General features: G+C 32.5%; 1 protein-coding gene across 1 annotated transcript; it reads right to left on the bottom strand.

The window, feature by feature from the left end:
- Positions 1 to 391: 391 nt before the first annotated feature.
- On the bottom strand, positions 392 to 20,998 carry LOC134239965 (receptor-type tyrosine-protein phosphatase kappa-like). The gene is made up of 26 exons (XM_062722098.1): positions 20,888 to 20,998; positions 19,240 to 19,458; positions 17,225 to 17,485; positions 16,950 to 17,084; positions 16,621 to 16,755; positions 16,368 to 16,502; positions 15,877 to 16,008; positions 15,130 to 15,258; positions 14,863 to 14,968; positions 14,077 to 14,174; positions 13,719 to 13,885; positions 12,987 to 13,074; positions 12,714 to 12,790; positions 12,583 to 12,619; positions 10,647 to 10,744; positions 10,106 to 10,234; positions 9,773 to 9,915; positions 3,624 to 3,759; positions 3,347 to 3,496; positions 3,128 to 3,227; positions 2,966 to 3,039; positions 2,594 to 2,719; positions 2,246 to 2,368; positions 1,983 to 2,101; positions 1,699 to 1,834; positions 392 to 1,143 (listed from the first exon to the last, which is right to left on the bottom strand). Exons 1-26 carry the CDS (start codon positions 20,976 to 20,978, stop codon positions 1,072 to 1,074), a joined length of 3,216 nt encoding a protein of 1,071 aa, XP_062578082.1. The 5' UTR covers positions 20,979 to 20,998; the 3' UTR covers positions 392 to 1,071.
- Positions 20,999 to 24,314: the final 3,316 nt, after the last annotated feature.

Raw genomic sequence — 24,314 nt, forward strand, 5'->3', positions numbered from 1 at the left:
CGTTTCTTTGAAGAGAAATTCATGTCAAGGACATGTAAGTCCTGAAGTCCTTAAACATTTAATTTTATTTTAATTAATTTATTTTTTGTCACAAACATCCCTTATGCCTTTACACAAATGATTTCTCCCACATACATTCTATTTCCATGAAATTCAACGGATGCACATATGACTTGGGATGTTTTTAGTAATTAGTTCGGCAAATACGACACGTTCCTTACATATATCTTTTGTATCTCTTGGTATTTTACAAAAAAAATATGCATATTTGTCATTCTCCTGTAGTTTCTACATTGTTTTTTTCAATATGTATTTAAATATAAGTGCATCAAAAATTGTGATATAGGCCATGCATTCAGGTGATAACCCATATGGGATATATAAGAAATATAAGAAACATTCCCTTGTGGTAAGGTATCCTAATTTTTTCTTAGGAAACCTGTTCAAGTACCTAGACTTCAATAATTAATTCTTAGGAAAAATTTAATATTATTGAGGAGTGTGTCGTCTGACCTTAAGTAAGTGTGTCTATTATTGCTCTTTTGAAATTTATCTTCTTTCCTGTTTTACATTTAAGCAATGAATTACTATATTTTGAAAGATATAGTATCATAACTCTAACGGTGTGTGCAGACAAATTGAATAACGCGTCTACTTAATTATACTACTCGTCAAAACAAATCAAATCTATATTTGCTAAAACCGAACATAGGTCAATTCAAAAATACTCCTTTACAAATAGAGTAAAATTATGATGATATTTCTAAAATCACAAATATAGTCGAACAGAGATTTTTAAAAAAAAAAATGAATTTAAATTAAATGTTGAGTATAAAGAAATATCGTTAAAGTAAAGAAGTTATTTCAAAATATAATGAAAAGACATACACATATTTCAATTACAAAGTTTTTAAATAATCGTTATAGTAACTGAACTTCACTTAATAATAAGAATTATATAATTTTGATAAATAAATTTATGCAAGTAGATCCTTCATATAATCTCTTCAATTATAATGGAAGAACGAACTCTTTATTGTTTAAATTGAAGGAGACTCCATTGAGTATGTCTCAAACATTTGCATATATTCCCTCCGATGAAACGGGTCCAACAAGTAACTGGTAACACCTCCGGTACTCTTCCTGAAATACAATGAAGGGCAAGAAGAGTTAACGCTTATCATATATCTCACACAATTCAACATTGCAAACATATTAACTACCTAAAATGGAAAGATACTGCAAAATACCTATCATATAATAGAATTATAATTCATCTATATTAAAGTAATGTATACTGAATGTATTAGAAGATACATATTATGATATATTATAACAAGTTATCACAGGACAAAATATAAAATGACAGTAGGATAAAATAAAAAAATAAAATTTGCAAGTTTTCTTTCAAAACGAGAAAGGATAGTTTGTAAAGTAAAAAAAAAAAAAACGTTCTAAAGGTGTTAAATGAAAGCAGTACAATGTTTTAATGAGAAATGATTAATTTTTCTTTAGAATATATACGAACAAGAAAAGAAAATGAATTATGCATGAATTACAACAGTGAGCAATTATAACTTCATGAATATTTTTAATCGAATTCTTTCTCAGAATTTACAAATGACTATTTCAAAAAGACTGTCAATGTGTATTACAATTAAAAGTTGTTAATTACAAACCTATTTAATCAAAACTTACAAGCGTTGTGATGACTTCTGGTCGCCTTGTCTGAATCTGTCGGACTCTTGTAAATATGTCCACCTCTCCGTCCATACGAAGCTGTTGAAGGGCGTTATGTAAAACACAGAACACCCCCGCTGGTCCAGCACCATTGCTTTAGAATAGAAATGAGTTATTGATAAAATGTTCATGCGTCGTTTGGGAAGCATTATTAAAATAAAAAAAATGTTTTTTTATGAACATTAGTTTCTTCTATTTTATCAAGAAAATAATTTTAACAGATATGTTGCTATGGATTTTACCTGCTTATGACAAGTGACGTTGATGCATTTTCTTTTTCTTGAAGCATTTTTGCTACTTTCAGTAAAGCGGCATTATTTTCAGAGGGAATTCGAAAGATGTCAATATACGATTTGCAATCCTTGGTTCATAAAACAAAATGAAGTTTTATAAATTTTTAATGGAAAGTGTATTTTTGTTAAAGAAACCAAAATACAATTTCTAAATAATTAATGAAAAACGAAGACACAAACTATCTGAAGTTTTAGCAGCATAATCGACTTACATCTGTTGATATAAGAAGACGATCTTGTTGGATACCGTCATTGTCAAACCCCTTGTTTTTAGTACTTATGGTAAAGGGTTTACACTGTAGCTTTTCTCCTCCATTGGGCAGCCAGTTAGATCCCTTGGTTAATAAGATTTTATAAGTATTCTTTATAATCTTTTCATTAAGATTCACTGCAGAAATATGATTTTTTTAAATAGTCAGTATACAGGTAGCTGAAAATATATTTAGAAAAAGACAACTGCATTGGAACTGTTTTACAAAGCTAGAGGGTCTGTTTAAAATGTATTTTATAGCAATAAAGAAAAAAAACTTTTGATTTATACCAAATAAAACGTGATATACCATATTGTCGTCATACAGAACCACCATTGATTCCACGTCATGGTCCTTACACAATCTCCATACATCTACCTCAGTATCAGGAAGAGGATTGTGGGTAACAATAAATCCTAGTGGATTCGTAAATGTCTGAAAGTTAAATTTTCATTGAATATTGTCTGTGATTTTTTCTTATAGTATATCATTTCAATGTTCAAAAATGTAAAATATTCCTTTAAAATTAGATTTGTTTTAATACTTTTGATTTTCTAAAAGAAAAGATTGCATTAAAACAAAATAAATTAGAAGTGACGTTTACTTCTCAAATGAATGTAAAAATGTACTTTAAGAGTTAAGTTGGTTCTCGTATTTTCAAGTCGAAACGATGACACTTACAGAAATGAAGACTGCATTTATATAGTCATTTCTTCCTTTTACATAGGTTGTTAAGTAGGGTCGGTATTTTGATGCTGAAATGTAATTCTGTGTTCAAAAGTATTCAATTGAATGAGCATAATAAGTATAATAAGTGCAGGTGATATTGTGAGCAAATTCTACCTGGTAAAATATCCAAATCCACATTTTTGGTTTGTTTCGCAGGTTTTGCAGCATCTTCGTTGGTCTCAATATCAAAAACAGGTTTCAAAGCCTCTAACAGCTGAAAAGCATTCAAATGTAGAATACAGGTGCATAACGCAAAAACAAACAGGCTGGGCAAACGAGTGGTCGCTTTGAACGATAAGGGTTTAGGTCATACAAACTGGTCAATCATCTAACCTGAAACTCCTTGTTCAGTTGTTGTTGATTAAAAGGCGAGGCATCATTCAAAAGGGTGGATACTTTTGCTTGAAGGTCATGTTCAGATATCACAGTATCTATATCTTGATATCCACAAAGGATGGCTTTATGTAAGAACACATATTGCTCCTGTTAAGAAATACTGATGATGTTAATATGATGAGCAGAAAAAAAGATTTTTTAGCGAGCAAAATTGACAAAAATTAATTATCATATATATTATATGTATATTTTTAAACACGTGATGTAATCTTACAACTGTTTGAACCATGGACATTCGGTCCTCTCTCATTTGCTTCACGAAATCAAAAACGTTGATCCGCCCCGTTTCTCTCCCTTGTTGTAGTAACACATTCAGACCAATATATGTTCCCGTTCTGCCAACTCCGGCGCTGAAAGGTCAAAGTTCACGCAGTTGATTGTTTAATATTCCTATGATATTTAATACAGCACATATATTTTTAATTTCACTTTGACTTCTATTTTTCTTTTTTTATCTATGTGAAAATGTATCTATCTTTGTTCTCCTAAATTGCAATATATGCGTTGAAGTTTCTAACTTATATTATTTACTTACATTTTTCAAAGGATATATACATGTATATTGTATTCAGTGAATTCTTGTAGATAGCTCATAAGAAAGATATAATTCTGACTTCTTGTCTCACCCTTTTTACTTTCTTTTGTTAATTTTTTTTTTATGTTCAGTACTGCTGTCATTTTCTCTTTATCCATCAGACTATCTAGCTATAATTATTTGACCTCGTACTTACAAAACTAAAAGTCGAACGTATCTTATCTAATTCATCATAACTGGAACTTATAAATAAAATAGCATAGAAGATTATAGTTCCTTGTAGTTTGAATTTATTTTACGAGCGAGAGAGGGTTTTTATTATACTCACAATTGCAAAGATAGAACGAAAATATTGTAACGAAACCGAGGATATCGTGTAATAAACTTGTGGGCCGCTATTGGTTTTCTGGTAACTGGTCGATGGTCAAAGACCAACTTTTGGTCACTTATCTGGTTGACGTAATGACCAACTTTTGGTCTGGTCACTTATTTGGATGTAATTAAATCAATTATTGTTCATTTCTTTCGTTAACTGTTCATTGACAAATATTTACATAGTTTATAAACATTGGGTTCAATGTCCAAACTTGTAAACAAGACCCGAATTTCACAGGTACACTTCGTAAAACGTAACATTACCCCCTTCTTAAGTCGAAACGTCCTCGTTTCGGGGTATTTTATCAATGACGTATACAAGTCCACTGGTTATGTCTTTCGAGATACGCGTTACACTGATATAATGTCATGTGCTTCACCACGAAACAGCTTTATCTGGTCACGATGCACATATTTTGGTTTCTCGGCTGCAGACTCTCTCTCTTTGTATACCGAATCGGACACGGCACGTTACACTGTGTAAAGTCCATTCCAATGAACCTGAACTTTAGGACATCTTCTTTTGGTCCTTGCCTTTGATGCGATCTATACATACTGCCCTGGGTGTACTGAATCTGGTTTGACTTAGTGCCATACTTTTGTTTCTGGTTCTTGGTAGTTTGTTTCCATCGGGTGCATAATCTGAACTGGTAACAACGTCCTTGTTAACCTTCTTGTTCTGTGGTATAGGACCAAGGATGCCGATGTCCACTTGTTCCAGTGGTTCCCTAGCTAAACATTTACCAGGTTTTCCTCTGACTTCCCATGATTGATTCTTCTTTGAGTCACCAACGGTACAGTCTCTGATATGCTTCTCAGCGTCGTTTGTCTCCTTCTCGTCACGAGGTTCACGAGGTAGTCGTCGGTCATCATTATCATGGTGTAAAGCTTCTTGTACGCAAATGTTGAACACAGGACTTTGTTCACTATTAAGGTAATTAGGTAACTTGTTGTTCCCTAATGTAAGAGTTCCCTCACCCAAGTTCAATTGACAGTTGACAGTTGTGCTGTTTAAGAAAATCAAGACCTAAAATCATATGTGACTCAACTTCAGCGACGACCACTTTATGTTCCGTAACTTCCCATTAAGTCTGACCTTCTGGTACAACTAAATCACCGTTTGCCATCTGTAAGTTACTACGGTTTGGAAATAAATTAGGTCTCACACATCTTTCTATCTCGTAATATTTCTTTTGGTGGATAACTGTTATAACTAAGCCAGTGTCAAATTGACACAATTGATTTTCACATTGTTAACAAACACATCAATTGTAAATAAGTTGGTACTGCGAGTATTTGAGTTCTTTACTCCAAGAACATGTGGCCTTTTCTGTTTTGTAGTTGACGTTAGGCCGCTGACGTCAACTACTGCGCGTTTCCCTGGTTTTCTGGTCGTCACGTCTTTTACGTATTCTGGTTTTCGTTGGTTTCTGTTTTTTTTTTTTTTTTGAAATGTCGTTGTAGTAATCTGCATTCTCTTTTGATGTGACCATCTTTCTTACAATAAAAACAGGGACCTTTCTTGTAAAACCTCTTTTCTGTATTTTGGCGGATCATCGCTACTAGGTCTGTTTCATAATTATTTCTGTCGGTATACGCTGGTTCCTCTGTCTGCATTCGCACTGCATCTTTATTTCGTCTCTCCCGTGCTTGTTGAAAGGCCTCGTATTCCAATGCCAGTCGCACTGCATCTTCTAGGTCTTTAGGTTTCCCTTGAGCACTGTCCATTCCATTTCTTGGTCATTTAAACTTCCGATGAACGAATCTTTGGTTATCTGGGCACGGAAACCTAGGGGTGCGTTCGGGTTTTACATCCTCGTGAGTCGCTTTATGTCTTGCATTAATTCTGTGATTGTTTCGTTTTTCTTCCGTATTCTGTTCTTTAGTTGTGTCTTGTAGATTTCTGTTTGGTTTTCTGGGTCAAATCTTGCTGCTTGTGCGGTAACAAGGTGACGAAAATTACACCGATATTCTGGCTGTAGGTCACTCAAAACGCTTAAAGCCGGGCCGCGTAGACTGGTAGCTAACTCTAATGCTTTTGTTTCCTCATTCAAGTGGTTCAATTAGGCGATCATGTCGAAGTGAACTATGTAGTCGTTCCAGTTCATGGTACCATCGAATGTTGCTGTTTTTCTCCCTTTAGGTTCCGTGGTACGCCTGAATCCGTGGTCATGGGCTTGTCTTGTGTGACCATAATTTGGTACATAGTAATCGAAGCTGCGCATGGTCGGCTGAAATTCGTTGGTCCCATTATTGGTAGTGTAACTTCGTGGTTGCGTCGGGTTTGACCAACTTGTCCTTGAAGATTCATGATACCAAAATTTTTCACATAAATTTTGTAGAGGTGTATTTCTGTATGGTCGATGCTCACTGGGTATTTGGTCATCTTCAGACGTAGTTCTCGTACCGGACTGCACGCAATTTTGGTCTACATATTGGTCATTAGTACTCACTGGTCTCAATTGAGATTGTAATTGGTTCATTTGGGACTTCAGAGTTTAAATTCTTGTAGAATTATGTGTAGACTGTCGTTGGTACATGTGTTGATTGCGCTGCCGTCTCTTATCTTGTCGTTGTTATCAACCCGCAAAAGAACTTCTTTGCTCGGAGTACAGTCGATAAACTGTAATTCTTTTGGTTCTGTATTTTGGTTATTTCCTCAACCAATTTTTTGTTCCTCGACATCTTTGTAATGGTTTAGGTTCACGCTTCACAGAATAACGGATCCCACCGCTGCCACCAATGTAACGAAACCGAGGGTATCGTGTAATACACTTGTGGGCTGCTATTGGTTTTCTGGTCCCTGGTGTAGATTTGATGGTAACGTTGGTCTCATTTTATGTTATGGTCAATGACCAACTTTTGGTCACTTATTTGGTTGACGTAATGGCTAATTTTTGGTCACTTATTTTGTTGACGTAATGACCAACTTTTGGTCACTTCTTTGGTTGACGTAATAACCAATTTTTGGTCACTTTAAATAATGTTTGTTAGGAATAACACTTGTTAAAAGTTTATAACATTTATTAAGACGATCAAATGGTTCACTTATCAACACACAAAATGGCACATGTAAATTGGTTGGTACAACGTTATTTGGTTAACAAAAAGGTGACCAACCGATGGTCAATCCAGGACGTTCCTATTAATTTGGTTCTTTAAATGGTTTCGTATACATAGACTTGGTACCGTCTTATAACCGAAGTATACGGAGTCGTTCCACAAACCAGGGAAGTCTGTGTGCTCCGAGTCACTCCCCACAGCCGACTGAAGTCTAAACCCAAAACAGCTGGTTTATATAGACAAAAGTTGTTATGATGACGTAAGACACAATCAGATACCTATTACGTCACAATCAATGCAATAGATAAATAAGTTAGCAGGTTTTGACCAACAAAATTATCTAAGTTAATAACGCTGTACCCATATAAAACATACAAAATACACCACTTTGTCATTAAATCATACATGTTAAATTAATAAAGTCATTAAATCAATTATTGTTCATTTCTTTCGATAACTTTTCATTGATAAATATTTACGTAGTTTATAAACATCGGGTTCAATGTCCATTTATTCCAAACTTGTAAACAAGAGTTAACCCGAATTTCACAGGTACACTTCGTAAAACTTAAAAATATTAAAACAAATATGTTTCACGGGTGAAGTTATTTCCATATTCAACAAAACATTGAATGATTTGTTAATTAAATTTTCTCTGTTTTTTCCTTGTCCACTGTCTTGTAATATAATGACAAAGGTTTTATGACATGATTATAGTTGAGCAGTTAGGATGGCATAGCTTAATGACGTGAAAATGAAAAGTTATACAAACATGGATTTCAACATTTTGTTCGAAGAAACTTAAGGACATACGCATAGTACCCCACCTACTTATAATTTTTTAAGATATTCTAAATTTAAACTTACAATACCATTTCATGTGCTCAGACAAAAACTCAACATGCGTCACCAGGGGTTTTGAAAAGATATCAAATTGTGAAAATGTTTGCATTAATCAAAGAAAAATGTACAAAAATTACAAAGCATAAATTCCAGATTTTTCATCAAGAATTGTTAAAGAAGAGGTGTACAAATCCATATATAAACATTAAAAGTATAGCACAGTGGTCCTTCATTTAGTGTCAGAACTCTTCAACTCCAAGGAAGAACCCAATAAAGTTCAAACTACATTGCAGATGACATGTAACCAAAAAAAATAAAAAAATACAGACAGACAGACGGATAATGGACAACTCGCTATTCCATACACTGTGTCATTTTTATGCCCCCGTAAACGAGGTTTCGGGGGCATATAGTTTTTTTTCGTGTCCGTCTGTCTGTCTGTCTATCTCTCTGTCTGTTTGTCTCTTTGTCCACAAAAACGTTAACCTTGCCCATAACTTTTGATTTAGTGGAGCTATGACTTTCATATATGTGTATTTCTTGTGACAAGACCTTTCTTTGAGTACCACCAAATTTTACCTTTTGACCTTGACCTTGGAGTTTGACCCACTTTTACATGAAAATTTTAAAATTTTACTTTGGCCATATCTTTTGAAAAGTAGACACCAGGATATTTATACTTCACATATGTAATGATTGTTAAAAGACCTTTCACTTGATACCAACAACCTTGACCCTTTGACCTTGACCTTGGAGATTTTTGTACCTATAAAAAAACTATAACCTTGGCTATAACTTTTGAACAATAACAAATACGGCTTTCATACTTCACATATATAATTCTGATAAAAAAAACATTTCAATGGATACCAAGAACTTTGACCCTTTGACCTTGACCTTGGAGTTTGACCTACTTTAAAAATACAACAATGACTATATTTTTGAAGGGTTCGGGCTAGGGCATTCATACTTCACAAATTTAATCCCTGTGACAAGACATTTGATATCAAGAACTTTTACCTTTTGACCTTGACCTTGGAGTTTGACTTACTTTTTACAAACTTTAACCTTGACCATAACTTTTGAACAGTAGGGGCTACAGCTTTCATATTTCACATTTGTAATCCTTGTGACAAGACCTTTCATTGGATATCAAAAATCTTGACCCTTTGACCTTGACCTACTTTTTACAAACTTTAACCTTGGTCATAACTTAACGGTAAGGGCCAGCGCTTTCATACTTCCCATACATACTCTTTGAGACAAGGCCTTTCTTTAGAACCCAACAACCTTGATCCTTTCACCTTGAAATGCAGTTTGTCCTGTATTATAAAATGTTAACCTTGGTCATAACCCTGGAACAGGTGTAGCTAGCGTTTTATATTTTGCATTTATTGTAAAAAGGCCTTAATTGGTACCAACATATTTGATCTGCATTTGAGAAAGCTTAACCTTCGCTATGTTGCCATACGGGGGCATCGGTGTTTCACAGACACATCTTGTTATCTTTATATTTATCATAATTATTGATTATTTTTATCACCAACCTGCAATGAACCAATAATGGGGGTCCAGTTTGCCATACTTTTAAAACAGCTTTGTGAAATTGAAGGAGTTCTATCTCTTCAGGCGTTCCGTGATCAGGCCAAGCCGTATAATGAAACTGTGTGACTGCTCTCAGTTCATTTGACTGTAAGGAACAATGAGATTTAAAATGCAGTCTTCTTAAGGACAGATGATACAAACAAATTTTTTCTTTGAAAAAGATTTAATATCAATGTAAAGTTCCAATAAAAGATAAGCTCTTTTCTAAGAATATAAGGAACACGAATCATCTCGGTAATTTTTGTGAATATATAGAATGAAAAAATATAACATACATTTTGTCTCTTTATTGAAAGTTTTCGAACTGTGTAGAAAGCATATGTAGATTCTTCCAACAAGGAAACCATATGTGAACCAATTTTCATCGGGTGATCCTTATTTGGCCAGTACTGAGTACATTTGTTCTATTTTTTTTATGTAAATGCAAATAATATACTTAAAATGAGGGGAAAAAATCTAAAACAAACAAAAAACATGAAAGAAATATACGTATATTAAGGTTATCATTAAAAAAAATAATGGTTGGTTGCCATCTCCTGACCAATTGAATAAACATGGGCCGAAGCAACGTCTACTTGTCACACTCCAGAGCAAAATTTTTATTTTCTTTTTATTTCTTTTATACCGTCAACAAATATGTTGAAATATTCTGCAAAAAAAAATTTTCCAAACCACCTACCGTCCCAATTATTTTAGACTGAGCCGGGAGAGGGCAAGCAGACATTATATTAAAATGACCTTAAACATAAAACAATGATGAAAAAATATTTGAAAGATGAAGCAAGTTATAAATTCCCTTCATCTGTTAAGGTATACCTTTCCATTCTCGACAAGATTTGTGAGCATAAGAACGCAATCAATATTCTCTTGTAATACCATTCTCCAAAAGTCTGATGTTGTATTTTTCGAAGGACCTGAAGACAAAATGAAATTACTAAACGTTCAACGTAAGTATTGTCAGATTTAACATGCAATCCATTCATTTATTTTTGTGATGTAAATAAAAGAAATTAGGATCGCAAAAAATTGCATTAGGAAAAGGCAACACAAAAACGTCTAAATCAAAATGCAAACGTTTTATAACTGCATGAACTTAAGGGACTCCGACCCTCAGCCAGGAAGGACAACTCTTCAGTTCATCATTTAATTCAAAAAGTCTTTAAATGAAGCTTGAAAATTTAATCTTTTCATGCAACAATTTTCATTAAATGCCTCTCAATGTGCTTCAAGGTTCTTTGAACTTCTCAGAAAGGTCTAATTAAAAGTAGAAATTTTTATCCCGAAAAAGCATTTTAAGATACCAATGTTTATTAACATGATATGAAATTAGAAGTGATTTATGGAGCTTTGCAAAGAACTTTGAAGCACATTGAGAGGCATATATTTACATTTGCAAATGTTTTCCTTTATACAACACTACTGAAAGCAAGCGTTTTTATAACTGTATAAATAGAGGTACGGGGTCAAGAGGTCATAGATGTTCGTATGGATAAACGTTCGACGTAATTTCTCAGTGACGTCATAAAGGGTCGACGCGCGTTCAGTGGATTACATATAGGCCTACATGCCGTTGAGTTTGAAAAATAATGCATTTCACACGTTATAAGTCACAATCAGGCAAATTTAAAATATGAATTAGTCACAAATGTAAATATAAGTAATAAGGTATCTTTTTTGAGTTTTATTGGGATGTAAAACGGGTTGGCACATGATCAAATCTTCCATAAAGCCCTTCGGGCTTTATGGAATTTGATCACGTGACCAACCCGTTTTACATCCCAATAAATCTCAACAAATGATACCTTATTTCTTAAATAATGAAAATTGTTGCTTGAAAAGATTTAATTTTCAAGCTTCATTTAAAGACTTTTTGAATTTAATTATAATTAAGAGTTGTCCTTCCTGGCTGAGGGTCGGAGTCCCTTAAGCGAATTAAGGCTCATGTAATACAGAAAAACTTAAAACTTATTTTCAGAAAGACACCAACTACCCACAAAATGTTTGGCCATGCACTTTATATTTTGATGTCATATAATGACGTCATTTTCTCTTCCAAAAAGAATTCTAAAGAACAAAAATACCATATTAAACTGTACAGAAAAGGGTCTTATAAGAAGCAGAATATTCCAAGCATAAATTATATTACTGCAAAAATATCAAAGTCTTTATCGTTTAGTTACATTTTTAATATAGTTTTGAATTGAAGTGAAATACGGTTAAAATTCTCAGTCAAATTCTAATCAAATGAGAAAATCTAAAGTATTTTTGCAGCACTTTTATTCATTTTTAAAATAATCTTTAAATAATACATTTTATATATGAAATTAAAAGGATATTGCCCCTTTGCCAACAAAATATGATGATGTTTTATTACTGCGAAAAGTAAAGACTTATACAGTCATATCGTTTCCTCCAATATAAACTGACTATAAAATTACTTGGGAACTAAGTAAGTTCAAGAAATTAAATTTAAAAATTCCCTGTAAAAAGATACATTCATTGTGTATTTTAAACAGTTCATTTACATAAAAATGTATAGGTAGCCTTAATTCATTTCGAAATACAAAACGCTGATATTGTTAACACTTTAATTTTATCTAAACTTTGATATTATACCTCAATAGATGTAACTATATAAATCAGTTTAAATAGCAGCAGAGTATTATTAATAAGTTAACCAAGCATTATTGCGGGAGATGAGTGTGATTTTTAAAAGAATGTTTTGCAAAAGTAAAATAAAAAAGACCTATACCTTGCGTTGCAATGAAGCTTCTTTCACCATTTAAATCCTAAAAGAATAATTATCAAATACAATCCAAAAAATATTTTACATGCACCTTCAGAAAGAATCAATCATTTGAATAAAAAAAAAACCCCTCTAACCCTGACATAGTTTGCATTTATGTAATCATTGTCGTCCTTGTTCCATTTCTCTTTGAGAATAACTCTGGAGTGTTCATCTAAAAACGTAAGTTTTGTATTAATTTCCTTAAAATGTTTTCATAAAATTTATCATTTATTACAATAACAAATTCAAATTTTCCTTTTAGTTAAGAAGCTTCGATACACATCAAGAGAGTGTCGTTCAAATATTTTTTTTATCTTTATTATGACAAAAGCATTGAATATTACAGATGCTTTAAAAATAATTCTTACAAGGAAATGTTGTTCGAAATCGGTTCTTGGCGAGATTTTCTTTCTCCTGAGCCGTGTGGCATTTATTCACGTCGCCATGGGGAAGTCTCTTTGTGTTTGAAAATAGAACGATTTTGTTTCAAATGAAAGTATTTGTAACATAATCGAGAAAGCCCAACGAAAAAAACAAAGAATGTTAAGTTAAGAACACAGAGAAACTCATAGACTTTCCTATATGAAGAATTAATTGGATGTGTTCTATATAGATTTAAGAAGTTTGCTGATATTAAAACAGGATTTTCATTTTAGAATATAGACATATTTTCTGACCTACATAAATAATAAAACTTTATAAAGTTCAAAATTATACTAGTGGTTATTTATATCACAGCTGGCAAAAAAGGGATATACATTTTTTTCAAATATGTCTGATATAATATGATATATATATATATATATATATATATATATATATATATATATATATATATATATATATATATATATATAACTCTTTTTTCAACTTCATTTTTTTATCTGTCTGTAAATAAGTTTTATACTGGAACACAATGTAAACTGGTTATATGTACTAATTGTGCTATCCTATCTAAATAAAAGAATTTATTACTATTATTTTTTCAAGGAAGGTAGGAAATACTGGCAATTCCTGGTAATTAATGTGTTTCCAAGGAAATGCTGGAAAATACGAAATAGCTACATGTAGGTATCTATAAATTTATAATAAAAATTTACATTATATTCCAAAAGAAAAGGGGACTTTTCACCGACGATTTTTGTTGCTATATTTTTCTGTAGGTCTTCAATTTTGATATCATTGGATGTTTGATTTGTATTGTAATACATACAATCACCAGCAAAGTCAAGCCGCGATTCTTGAGTTGATGATTGATGTAAATCACCTGTAAAAATTAAAACAAAAAATCAAATTTTTGAGTGGATATTATAGTGTTAACATCTGGACCCCTCCTCGGGGTGATTCATATTATAACAAATAGCCTTCCCCCCTTTCCCTCTTTCTTTTATTGAAATATCTTTATTCAGAAGTCATACACATATACCTATAAACATTTTGTTGTGTAGTGATACGTACCATTTATCTCTAAATGGTTTTCTTCAATTTTATTATTGTCTTCCTCAACCTTTGCAGAGCTTCTTTTTTCATTTATTTCTTGATGCAATTTCCGTCGTCTTAAAAAGATGTACATTCTATGCTTGAAAGTGTTTCATTAACATTGAAAAATTAAGCTTTTAACATTGCATAAAAATTAAGCTGATAAAGAAAGTAAAGCATTAAATTGTTAAAAAAGTTTGATTCTTTTTGACTGGGTTTTTGTTGTTTTCCTCAAAGAATTAATAGATATAAGAAATGGAAGAGTTCTGAATGCAATATGAAGCATACAAAAACATTCAAAGCTCAAAAGACCATTAAATGCTATTAAATGCTACAAATCAGGAGCTGAGCAAACTCGGGCCTCTGAACAACAGAGATTGGATGAGTTGCATGGAGGAGTAAGCATCCCCTACCGATTGGTAACGCCTGCCGTATGCTCCTTATCATGATTGGAAAATAACTCCGTATGTAATTCAGTGTTGGAAAAAAGGTCTAACGATAAGTGTGAAACCACAAAATGATATTAACACAATGCTCGGGTACTGAAGTATAAAACAATAAACTGATATTAAAAAAACGATGCTTATGTTTCTGATTTACATAATATATTTCGCACAAAATTATTGGCATTAAATGTAAAATATTAAGGTTATATGATTGATAGAATATTGTTAAATATATCCATTTTCAGTTAATTCTTTTCAGATATCATGGCTAGCATTGTAAAAAGACTTCTTGTCGTTTCTATGATGTGATTAAACATACCTTGCAACAATAACTACGGAGATGATAACAACTACCACAATAATGATTGACGTAATGACCCCTCCAATAAGTCCTGCCGTGCTCCCTCCAAGTGGTAAATTGTTTTCTATAAAACACTTCTAAATAAGCGTAACAGATCACAATTACAAACTCAGGACATTTATTTTGCATGGATTGGAGAAGATGATTTTTTTATGATGAGTTTGAGTCTAAAACTTCTATAAAAAGCTTGTATATTGCATCTAGAAAAAGAATCCGAATACGTACCATCACATTTCAAACCTTTCATATTATCTCTGCATCCTAGCAGACAATGTCCTGCACTTGTGCATTTTGTTTGGATGCAATTTTCACATCTTTTATTGCAACTAGATCCATAATATCCATCGTCACACTCTGTAATGTACCCAAATACGGTGTATAATGGCTATAATGTATAATAATATAAGATTTTCTAAAAAAAAAATGATAGATAGAAGTCCAATCATTAGTTGTTAAGATTGCAAAGACTAAAAATTTCTTTAAGGTCAAGATCTAGTAAATAGTGTCACTGATAAATCCATTATGACGTCATAATCACTTTCAACTTTCTTTTTCCCGTACTTTACGACTCTAATAGAAATATGTAGAAAATAAATAATTTTCGTGGAATTCAATTTGAATTCACATGAAAAGTAGTCTCGATACCTATCTTAAATTTGACATTATTTTAAAGTAGAGACTAAGAACATAGAAATTACGGTTTTCTGAAAAACTGTAGGCAATCTAGATACATTTTCTTTGTCTGATATGGAAAAAAAACTCCCATTTTCAATACTGGTTTTCTTTTTTTTCATTGAAAATGACAGTATAAAATATGGCTTTTCATCTTGTTTTTCTACAAATTATGCCCCGAAACACCTATTTTGACCAAGCTAATGTTATAAAGCATCATTAAATGAATTCATTTCTTAAATTTGAAAAATCTGTAACCCCCTTTCCATTACTAGATCTTGACCTTAACTCTGTCATTACCGTCACACTTGGTTCCATTCCAATGTTTTTCACAACCCCCTGGACATATTCCTGTAATGTTGTTACAAAAGGTTCCATTCGCACAACTCCCGCAACTTGAACAACTCGTACCATAGAAGCCATCTTTGCATACTGGAGGAATGTATCGTATTTTTATTCAAAGTGTTCTAACAGGAAGTAGGGAGGTTTGGGACATGGATATAAATATAGTTTGTAGAATAAATACTCCAAGCATAAAGTGTTTATCTATGCAATAGTCAATTAGTTTAAGTTATCTTAATGTACTTCAATTTCAGGCAATGATACATACATGTACATGTACAGACAAAAAGTAAAGACAATGAGCACATTATCTATATTACTCACAGTATTTCCGCCATTGTATTTAAAAAAAGCCTAAAAGTTATATATATAGTTTAAGAAATTTTCACTAGAAAGGCTCTGGTTAGATTTCAGATGTGAAATTTTTACAAATTTAATGTAATGTTTACCATTACACTTGGAACCATTCCAATGGTCATCACATCCGTCATGGCAAATGCCCGTCAAATTTTGACAATATGTTCCTGGTTTACAATGACCGCATGTCTTTGTACAGTTGTCACCATAAAATCCATTTTTACACACTTTAAAACGAAATAAAAGAAATTGTGTATAAATTAAAACTTCTCAGGCACTCTATGCAAAATACAAAGCAAAGAGCGTTGGATCGGATAATGAAAATAATTGCTACATAATTCTTACAATTACACATTAGACCATTCCATTGATAATGACATCCATTTGGACATATTCCTGTAGTTTTATTGCATACGGCGCCATTTTTACATTTACCACAGGTTCCTTCACAATTATGACCGTAAAAACCGTCTCTACAAACTAAAAGAATTCAAATAAATATCTTATTTTATCTTAGCTTTCTCATTGACATTTTGTGCATTGAAAGCGTGGTTACATTCATGGTACATGTAGAATGTTAAGTTGTATTTATCAGACATGGAATTTATTCAACAGAGCACTTCATTTTAAGTAAAGAGTTAACAGCTGAGTAGTTTAAGAGAGACTGAACTAACTCCTACAATCAGGTGGTTTAATAAACCTGTCGCTACACCCGTATTTACAGGAGCCATCAAAGGCATCGCATTTCTGGGCAAAACAATAAGATGAACATGGTGTGCAATTTTCCCCATATCGTGTTGACTCACACCCTGAAGAAATAAATGAATATCTCATTTAAAATATTGTTGTAAAATATTTTAGAAGCATAAAATAAACAAAAAAAAAAACAGCTGGAAAAATCACCAATCAGTGTCTTGTGCATCAATTTTATTTTTAATGCAATACCTACCCATAACCTTTAGTTCACAAATTTCGATGGAAGCAAATGCAGGTTCATATCCTTCACAACTTGTGTTAAGCAAGGGATCGTTTGAATTAAATAGAGCTATTCCTTTAGTCACTCTATTGACGGTCACATTCATCACTTGTTCTATGCAATAAGATGGATCTTGGGTGAACACCTTATATCCATCCTCAGACTTGTTAGCTGATGGTTCATATGTTGTTTCATTAAACACAATCACATTGAATCCGATATGGCGATTTACAGCTTTAAAAATCAAGCATATATATATATATATATATATATATATATATATATATATATATATATATATATATATATATATATATATATATATATATATATATATATATTGATAAAGAAACTTAAGTGAATTTGAGATGTATTATGCTAACAAATATATACTCATCGAAAATTCTTGATTGCACTACTTTTTTTGAGAAACAAAATATTTATTCGAACTTTTTCTTAATTTTTTATTGTTTCCTTTCTTCGTCATTATGTTTAAAATGATCTATACGGATTTTAAGTACAAAAAAATCAAAATGAAAACGTTTGTTCTATGTATTCCACAGTCAAAGGCGTCTTCGAAAATAAATAAGAGACGTAAATCAAATAATGCCTATCAGTGTACTAGAGTTAGAAAGCTCACTTTTATATAAAAAGGGATTTTTATAGAAATGGCAAAAAAAAAAAAAAAAAAAGATAAAAAAAGGTGGTTAAAAAGTTAGAAAGTTTAATGTCTGTGAACAAAAATGAATAAATATGATTGTTTCTAGAGGACTGTGAGCGATGAGCTCACAAAATGATACTTCGTCTCCCATATGAATATAATGGCAATGTTCATGTTTTTGTTATGTGAAACCCAAAATATGTGTCGGATCAAAAAGTAAATAGGAGGTGCAAAATGGCAGTATGTCGTGAATATTTTGTGAAAGTTTCATCAAATTTCATTCATTGCCTGCGTGGTGCAGTGGTTAGAGCGTCTGCTCTAGAGTCAAGGTGTAAGGAGATAATCCTTACGTTGCGGGTTCAAATCTCACTGTGGCACGTGGAGAGCGGTCTTTCGGATGAAACCGTATAAACTGAAGTCCCGTGCCGCAGTAGGTGCTGGTACAAAGAGGATCCTCGACTGCTCAATGACCCTGAGTGGCAAGTACTAGATAACATTTGTAGCTCTCCGAAGCCAAGTAGAGGCGTCTCCGTGTGAGTCAAATATTTTCGAGAGGAACCTTAAACAAAATACAATCTAAATCTATACAGTAATACATGCATGATAAGAGTAACGGATAACACATGGGTACCCCAAAGAGTAACAGACGGACAGACATCCCGATTACTATATGCTATCACGCTTTTCAGTCGATGGATGTACCGGTAATAACGAACTGTTGGACAATACATACTCATGTCCTGGAGATATTAATATTTTGCCATTAAGAGTACAGAGCAGGGATTATATAAATAAAAAGACTGACAGAAACTTTTCACTGACTTTGAGATAAGAGCCACCATACAACACAATATGATCAAAGGTGAAAATGACGTTATTTTCGATCAAAAGCTCTCTTTTTGCCATTTTCTGAACATTACATAAAATGCAGACTCGTGGGCACTCAAAAAGGCTTAGGCATCCCTGTTGATCAATACTCCCGCCACAAGTACTCTTTATTTATCAAAAGAACCGATTTTTCTGTAGTATCATGAGTATAAAATTGAAATTCTACCAATAGTTATGAAATACATTGTATGCCTGTCAAAATACAACCAAAAAGTATTCATAATTAAGGCCATATAAAATTTATAGGAATTTAAAAATGCTGACTGAAAAGAAGATTATTGAAATCCTGTTTAATAGCCTTCTTTATGAGTTACGATGAAATGATTTTAAATATTGTACTTGTATACTCGCCGAAATCTGGAAATGAGTTTAAAGAAATGATCGATGTAGATACGCATAAATAGAAGAGAAATGTATTCTAAACCATATTAATGCTTACTAGATTTTCTGAAGTAAATTTGCAAATATGCAACATTGGACCACCTAACCAACGTTAACTTCCACCAGGCTGTTTTAAAGTCTCCAGACCGTGTGAAGCTACAGACATCATCCCCCTGTAGAAGTCCGTCAACGGCTTTATCTGACGCCCATTTACCGTTGGTGTGTGTTGTACTCTGTGAAGTAACTCCCTTGTATGTCAATTTTCCCGCAAGGTTCTCTAAAATATAAATTCTTTAAATCTAATTTCCTGTAAACCCATTTCATGGTAATGTTTAAAGACGAAATCATAGGTTATGATATATTGTCTTAAACACATTTTTTTAAAATCAAACGTTGCTTATGCATTTTATATGCATTTTATTTATTTAATATGTTACAAAAACATATTTACAATAACATGTGATCAGAAGGTAAGTGTGTCTCCAACAAGCACTGAAAATTGCTGTTTATATTGATGTGACAATAAAAAAGGCATTTAGTCTCGTTAGTCGTTGGCACGATAAATAGTCCTCAAATCTCAATGACCCTAAGTGCCGTGTAAACGTTTACATTTGAAGCACTTTACTGATATAAGATGACATCTCTCTATGAAGGAAATTCTCCACCTGATAACTATCATACAAGCAATCATTTCAATAACATGATATCAGAAAGCCTAAAATTGTATTCCCTGAGTTGATTTAAGATAGATTATTATAATCTTAAAAACAATTCACAATCCGTAGTAATGATGTTTGAATACCACGTTAGAAGGAAAAAACATAAGTGTGCGGCAGAGCAAACACAGATCTCTTGAAAACATAAAAGACGGAAGGAAGCATCTCCTGATAAATGATTACATTGACTGTGTGCCATTACCATCAATGAGCATACGGAAATTAATTTCTTCAGGCAGTTCATTTAAAAAATGACACAGAAATTTATTTAAAAATACATCAGTTAAAGTTTGATATTATGGATAATGGTTTTTGTTGACAAGGTCATTTTTTCATCGAAGGAATTTGCCAAACGGTGATTTCAGTCGAGAGCGTTTAGTTATGTATAATAAAAGTATTGTCATGTTGATTTCTGGGCTATACGTGACTTGTTTGAATTAGTTTAATTAGGGGAATAACTCGCTTAATTGAGAGTAATGATTGTTGTATTACGTATTTGTGTAGCCCTACACGTAGGCAACTTTCTGGTTTGGATTGTCCCCTACAGTGGCTGTAAATATCAAACGGATAAAGCAATACTATATCTTTTATTAATTTAAGTTTATCATAATAGTGTGTTCATAATGTTTGTAAACAAACTGTCATCAGTTACAAATAAAATAATTCAGAATATTATTTAAAAAATATGTTTTAGAATTAATTCTGATGACTGTACGGAGGGTCAAACAATGTAGGAAAAGTCCTTCTGTGAAATGAAAATGTAAATCAACATAGATACTAAATATATCTAATCTACAAGTCTTACAGCACACAGTCCTCTACTATTAATTCACAAGCAGAGTGAATTTGGAAAGAAAGCAATATTTTTTTTTTACATTTATCATATAACGTTTATCTTAAACAACTTAAGTAGCAACTAGTCATACCCATAACACCAAATTTTCTAATTTAAAAAAAAAAATTGTGGGTAGAAAATATTAAAACAATTACCGAAACCATCTGTTACATTTATAAAGGCAATTCCAACACAGATAACATGCAGTGAAAGGTCCATGTATTTCAGTTTTCTAACGTGGCTCATTCAATCCGCTAATGTTTAAAACTAATCAAGTAAGGAAAATATTTTTTTAAAAGTTCGTGTTTGGCTTCTATTCTTCCTTCCTTGTGATAGTTAAACGATTTTATCCATTTAAGAAAAACACATAGAGTACACATACATACCAAGTTTTCAGGGTTTTAAAAAATGAGAGGAAGAAAGAAAAAGCAATCTACTTCTCATTGCTATTTCGATTCGACATAAAATGGGGTAATTAAAGTATCAAGTAAGGATATTTTTTAATGCATATGACCTAATCAATATACGAAATGGTTTTCTCTTTTATACAGATATTGCAAACAAAACGTAATGCTGTTTGGAGAAGAGCAGAAATAAGTTTGATACTGGCAATTTACGAAAGAACATAAATTAAAACTATCCAAGGAGGATTCGTCCATATGAATAAAACTTTCTACCAACCGACTGACTAAAAATGGTTCAACTCAATTTTTTACATCCCATTTTAAGATATTTCTTTTTATTCATTTTATTCCGTTAACAAATATGTTTCAATTTTTAGGAAAAAGAATTCACAACTTCATTTCAACCCAATGAATTTTCCTTGAGTCGGGAAAGGGCTTGTGTATTCTTGCCATATTGACAATGCAGAGAAAATTAGAAAATCGATTTAGAAAATCCTTTGTTTGATATTCTAAATCGTTCAAACCAAACGATTTTCGAATTCGTTCAAACGATTTTTTTAAACTGTTTCAACGATTTACAAAATAACACAAACGATTTAAAAAATAGTACAGACGACTTTTTAAAATTTTCTCTACAATCTTTGTCAATATAGCACGAATATTCCTTCTTACCTAAAATACTGAATCACTGTAAATGTATTATATTTAGCGTGTACTGAATCACTGGAGTATATTGATTTTTTTACTCTGTAAAATTGTATATTTGACAAGAAATTTTAAAAAATGTAATTCAGTAAATACCACTTAAAATGATTTCATAACATTTGAAAAAGTGGTCCGATGTAATGTAAATGTTTTTTTGATACAATATATGATGGCTGGTCAATAAACAGTATGACATACAATACAGATATCAAATAACATTAAGCGGGACCTTTTCACATTATTGAATCTTGAATGAATTTATAAAAAAAAATATGTTCATGTGACCACTTTTCATAACATAGTTTCATTGTGAGAAGCTGGAAAACAGAAGCTATTCGAGACACGGACTTAAGAATGAAAGGTAAAGAACCGGTAAACCAGAGTGAAATTAATGCTTCATTAAAGCTGCCGTAAAACTCGTTAAGGATCCCAAAAAAAAAATTCACTGTGATATGTAAAATTTACGACAACCAATGTATGTTTTAAAAAGAAATGAACAGGATTATTTCAATGAGGAAAATATATAATGGGCATTAAAAATGGGTACCATCATTGAAAACAAAAGTTATAACAAATACTGTACTGTTTGTCAAATTACAACAAATAATACTGATGTTGTATGATTTACTTTAAAACACCTGAAAATTTGATAGAAAGTATTTTGGGATTAGTTCACACTGTTTTAAAGAAACATTTGACAGTAAAAGAAGTTTAGAACTAAAAGGTCACCGAATGTTTTGAAAAATGAGTGAAAACGACGGCGTATTAAAATATCTTAACAATTATTTTAAAATATTAGTAATTGCAATTATCCACATTTGTTTGAAATTCAAACAGATAATGAAACTTAAATCTGTTGCTTAAAACCCTCGAAACAAAATTAACAATAAGATGCACATGACAAAAACAGCGAAGATATTCAGGGAGGTAGTATAATTTCTGAAGTCTAGAATGCAATTTTTTTGCAAAAGAATCGACAGGTTAATGAGAGGAAGCAACCAGAATCAGGAATCCACTACATTATTTTTTCATGACAGCGTCCAAACCCCACTCCCTGAATTATAAAGGTGTTTTCGGGATAAACAGAAAGTTATTTTCTTTTTTCACATTAATAATATTCGCCAGACCTTTCGCCTTTAGACTTGTTTCATTTTCCTTTCTTGTAAACACCTTTCAGAAGGAAGAAGCGAGTCCAGGAAATCCTAAGATCTTTCAGTTTCCCGTAACTGCGGGTCATACCCAAAAATGAGTTCGAAAAACAACAGAAATTGGATGACTATTTTTACGGATAAGTGTTTTAAATAAAAAAAGAATATTTAAGTTAACTCATTAAGTCTACATCATTGAAAAGCGTATTTTGCTTATTTTCGAGCTCCGAGTTAATTATGTACTAAAACAAACTTAATTCATTCAGATTTTATGTCTTATTTTCTTTTGTTTTTCATTGGTGATAATTAAAATTTTGGTAAATTGAAATACGATATCCCTGTCAAACTTACAACTTCTAAAATTACCACCTTTCACGGTAGCTCAGTCGGTAGAACGCTCGCTCCGTGATCGGGAGGTCGTGAGTTCGTATCTCGGCCGCGGCTGACCCAGTCGATAAAAAATGGGTAGCAACTGTTCCTACGCCATGCGCTCGGCACTTTGAAGTGAAAGTTGCGGGTCCTTCGGATGAGACCCTAAAAACCGAGGCCCCGTGTCAGCGGCGATAAAGATCCCTCACTGCTCAATGGCCCTGAGTGCTGAGTAAAGGTCAAAATTTGAAGCCCTTCACCGTCAAATGGTGACGTCTCCATATGAGTGAAAAATTCTCGAGAAGGATGTTAAACAATATGCAATCAATCAATCTAAAATTACCATATTTCTAAAAATACAAGTAAAAAAATCGAAATTTTAACATTTAATAAGTTGCATATTTATTTTTCCCTGCAATCAAAGAGTTGAAGTTTTTCTTTCTTTAACGCCTACCCTATTAAGTAGGCAGACACGCAGTGGGGGTTCTGCAAATTTAATCAGATCTGCGCACTGCATAAGTTTGCATGCCGTAAGACCTGCTTTAGCCCAGATGTCCAACGTGAAATTTTTACAATCCAAATTAAAAGTGCAAATATTACAAGTAGCATTCATAAAATTTCAAGGTCACCTAATGCATAAAGTATATACGAACGTCCCAGATGGCGCACACTAATTATTTCCTCTGCATTCATTGTCCTAGGAGAGGGAACTTCAGTCGCTTCCTAGGGTATTGCTGGATATACGTATGATTTCACAAATTACCAACTATTCACAAAAACTTCTGTATCGCACTTCTCTTTTCCGAAATAAAAAAAATGATCGCAGAAAAGAGTTTCAGTTTGTAAAACCCTCCTTTGCAATCGAATAAAAAAAAGGGGAAGTAGAATCTACACTCAGTGTCTCTCCTGGTTGGTCAATAAAATTACCCCCTATGAATTGTTCTAATGATGACAAA

The sequence above is a fragment of the Saccostrea cucullata genome, unplaced genomic scaffold (assembly GCF_032062105.1).
Source record: "Saccostrea cucullata isolate Sc308-1 unplaced genomic scaffold, CSIRO_AGI_Scuc_v1 ctg3007, whole genome shotgun sequence".
Taxonomy (NCBI): domain Eukaryota; kingdom Metazoa; phylum Mollusca; class Bivalvia; order Ostreida; family Ostreidae; genus Saccostrea; species Saccostrea cuccullata.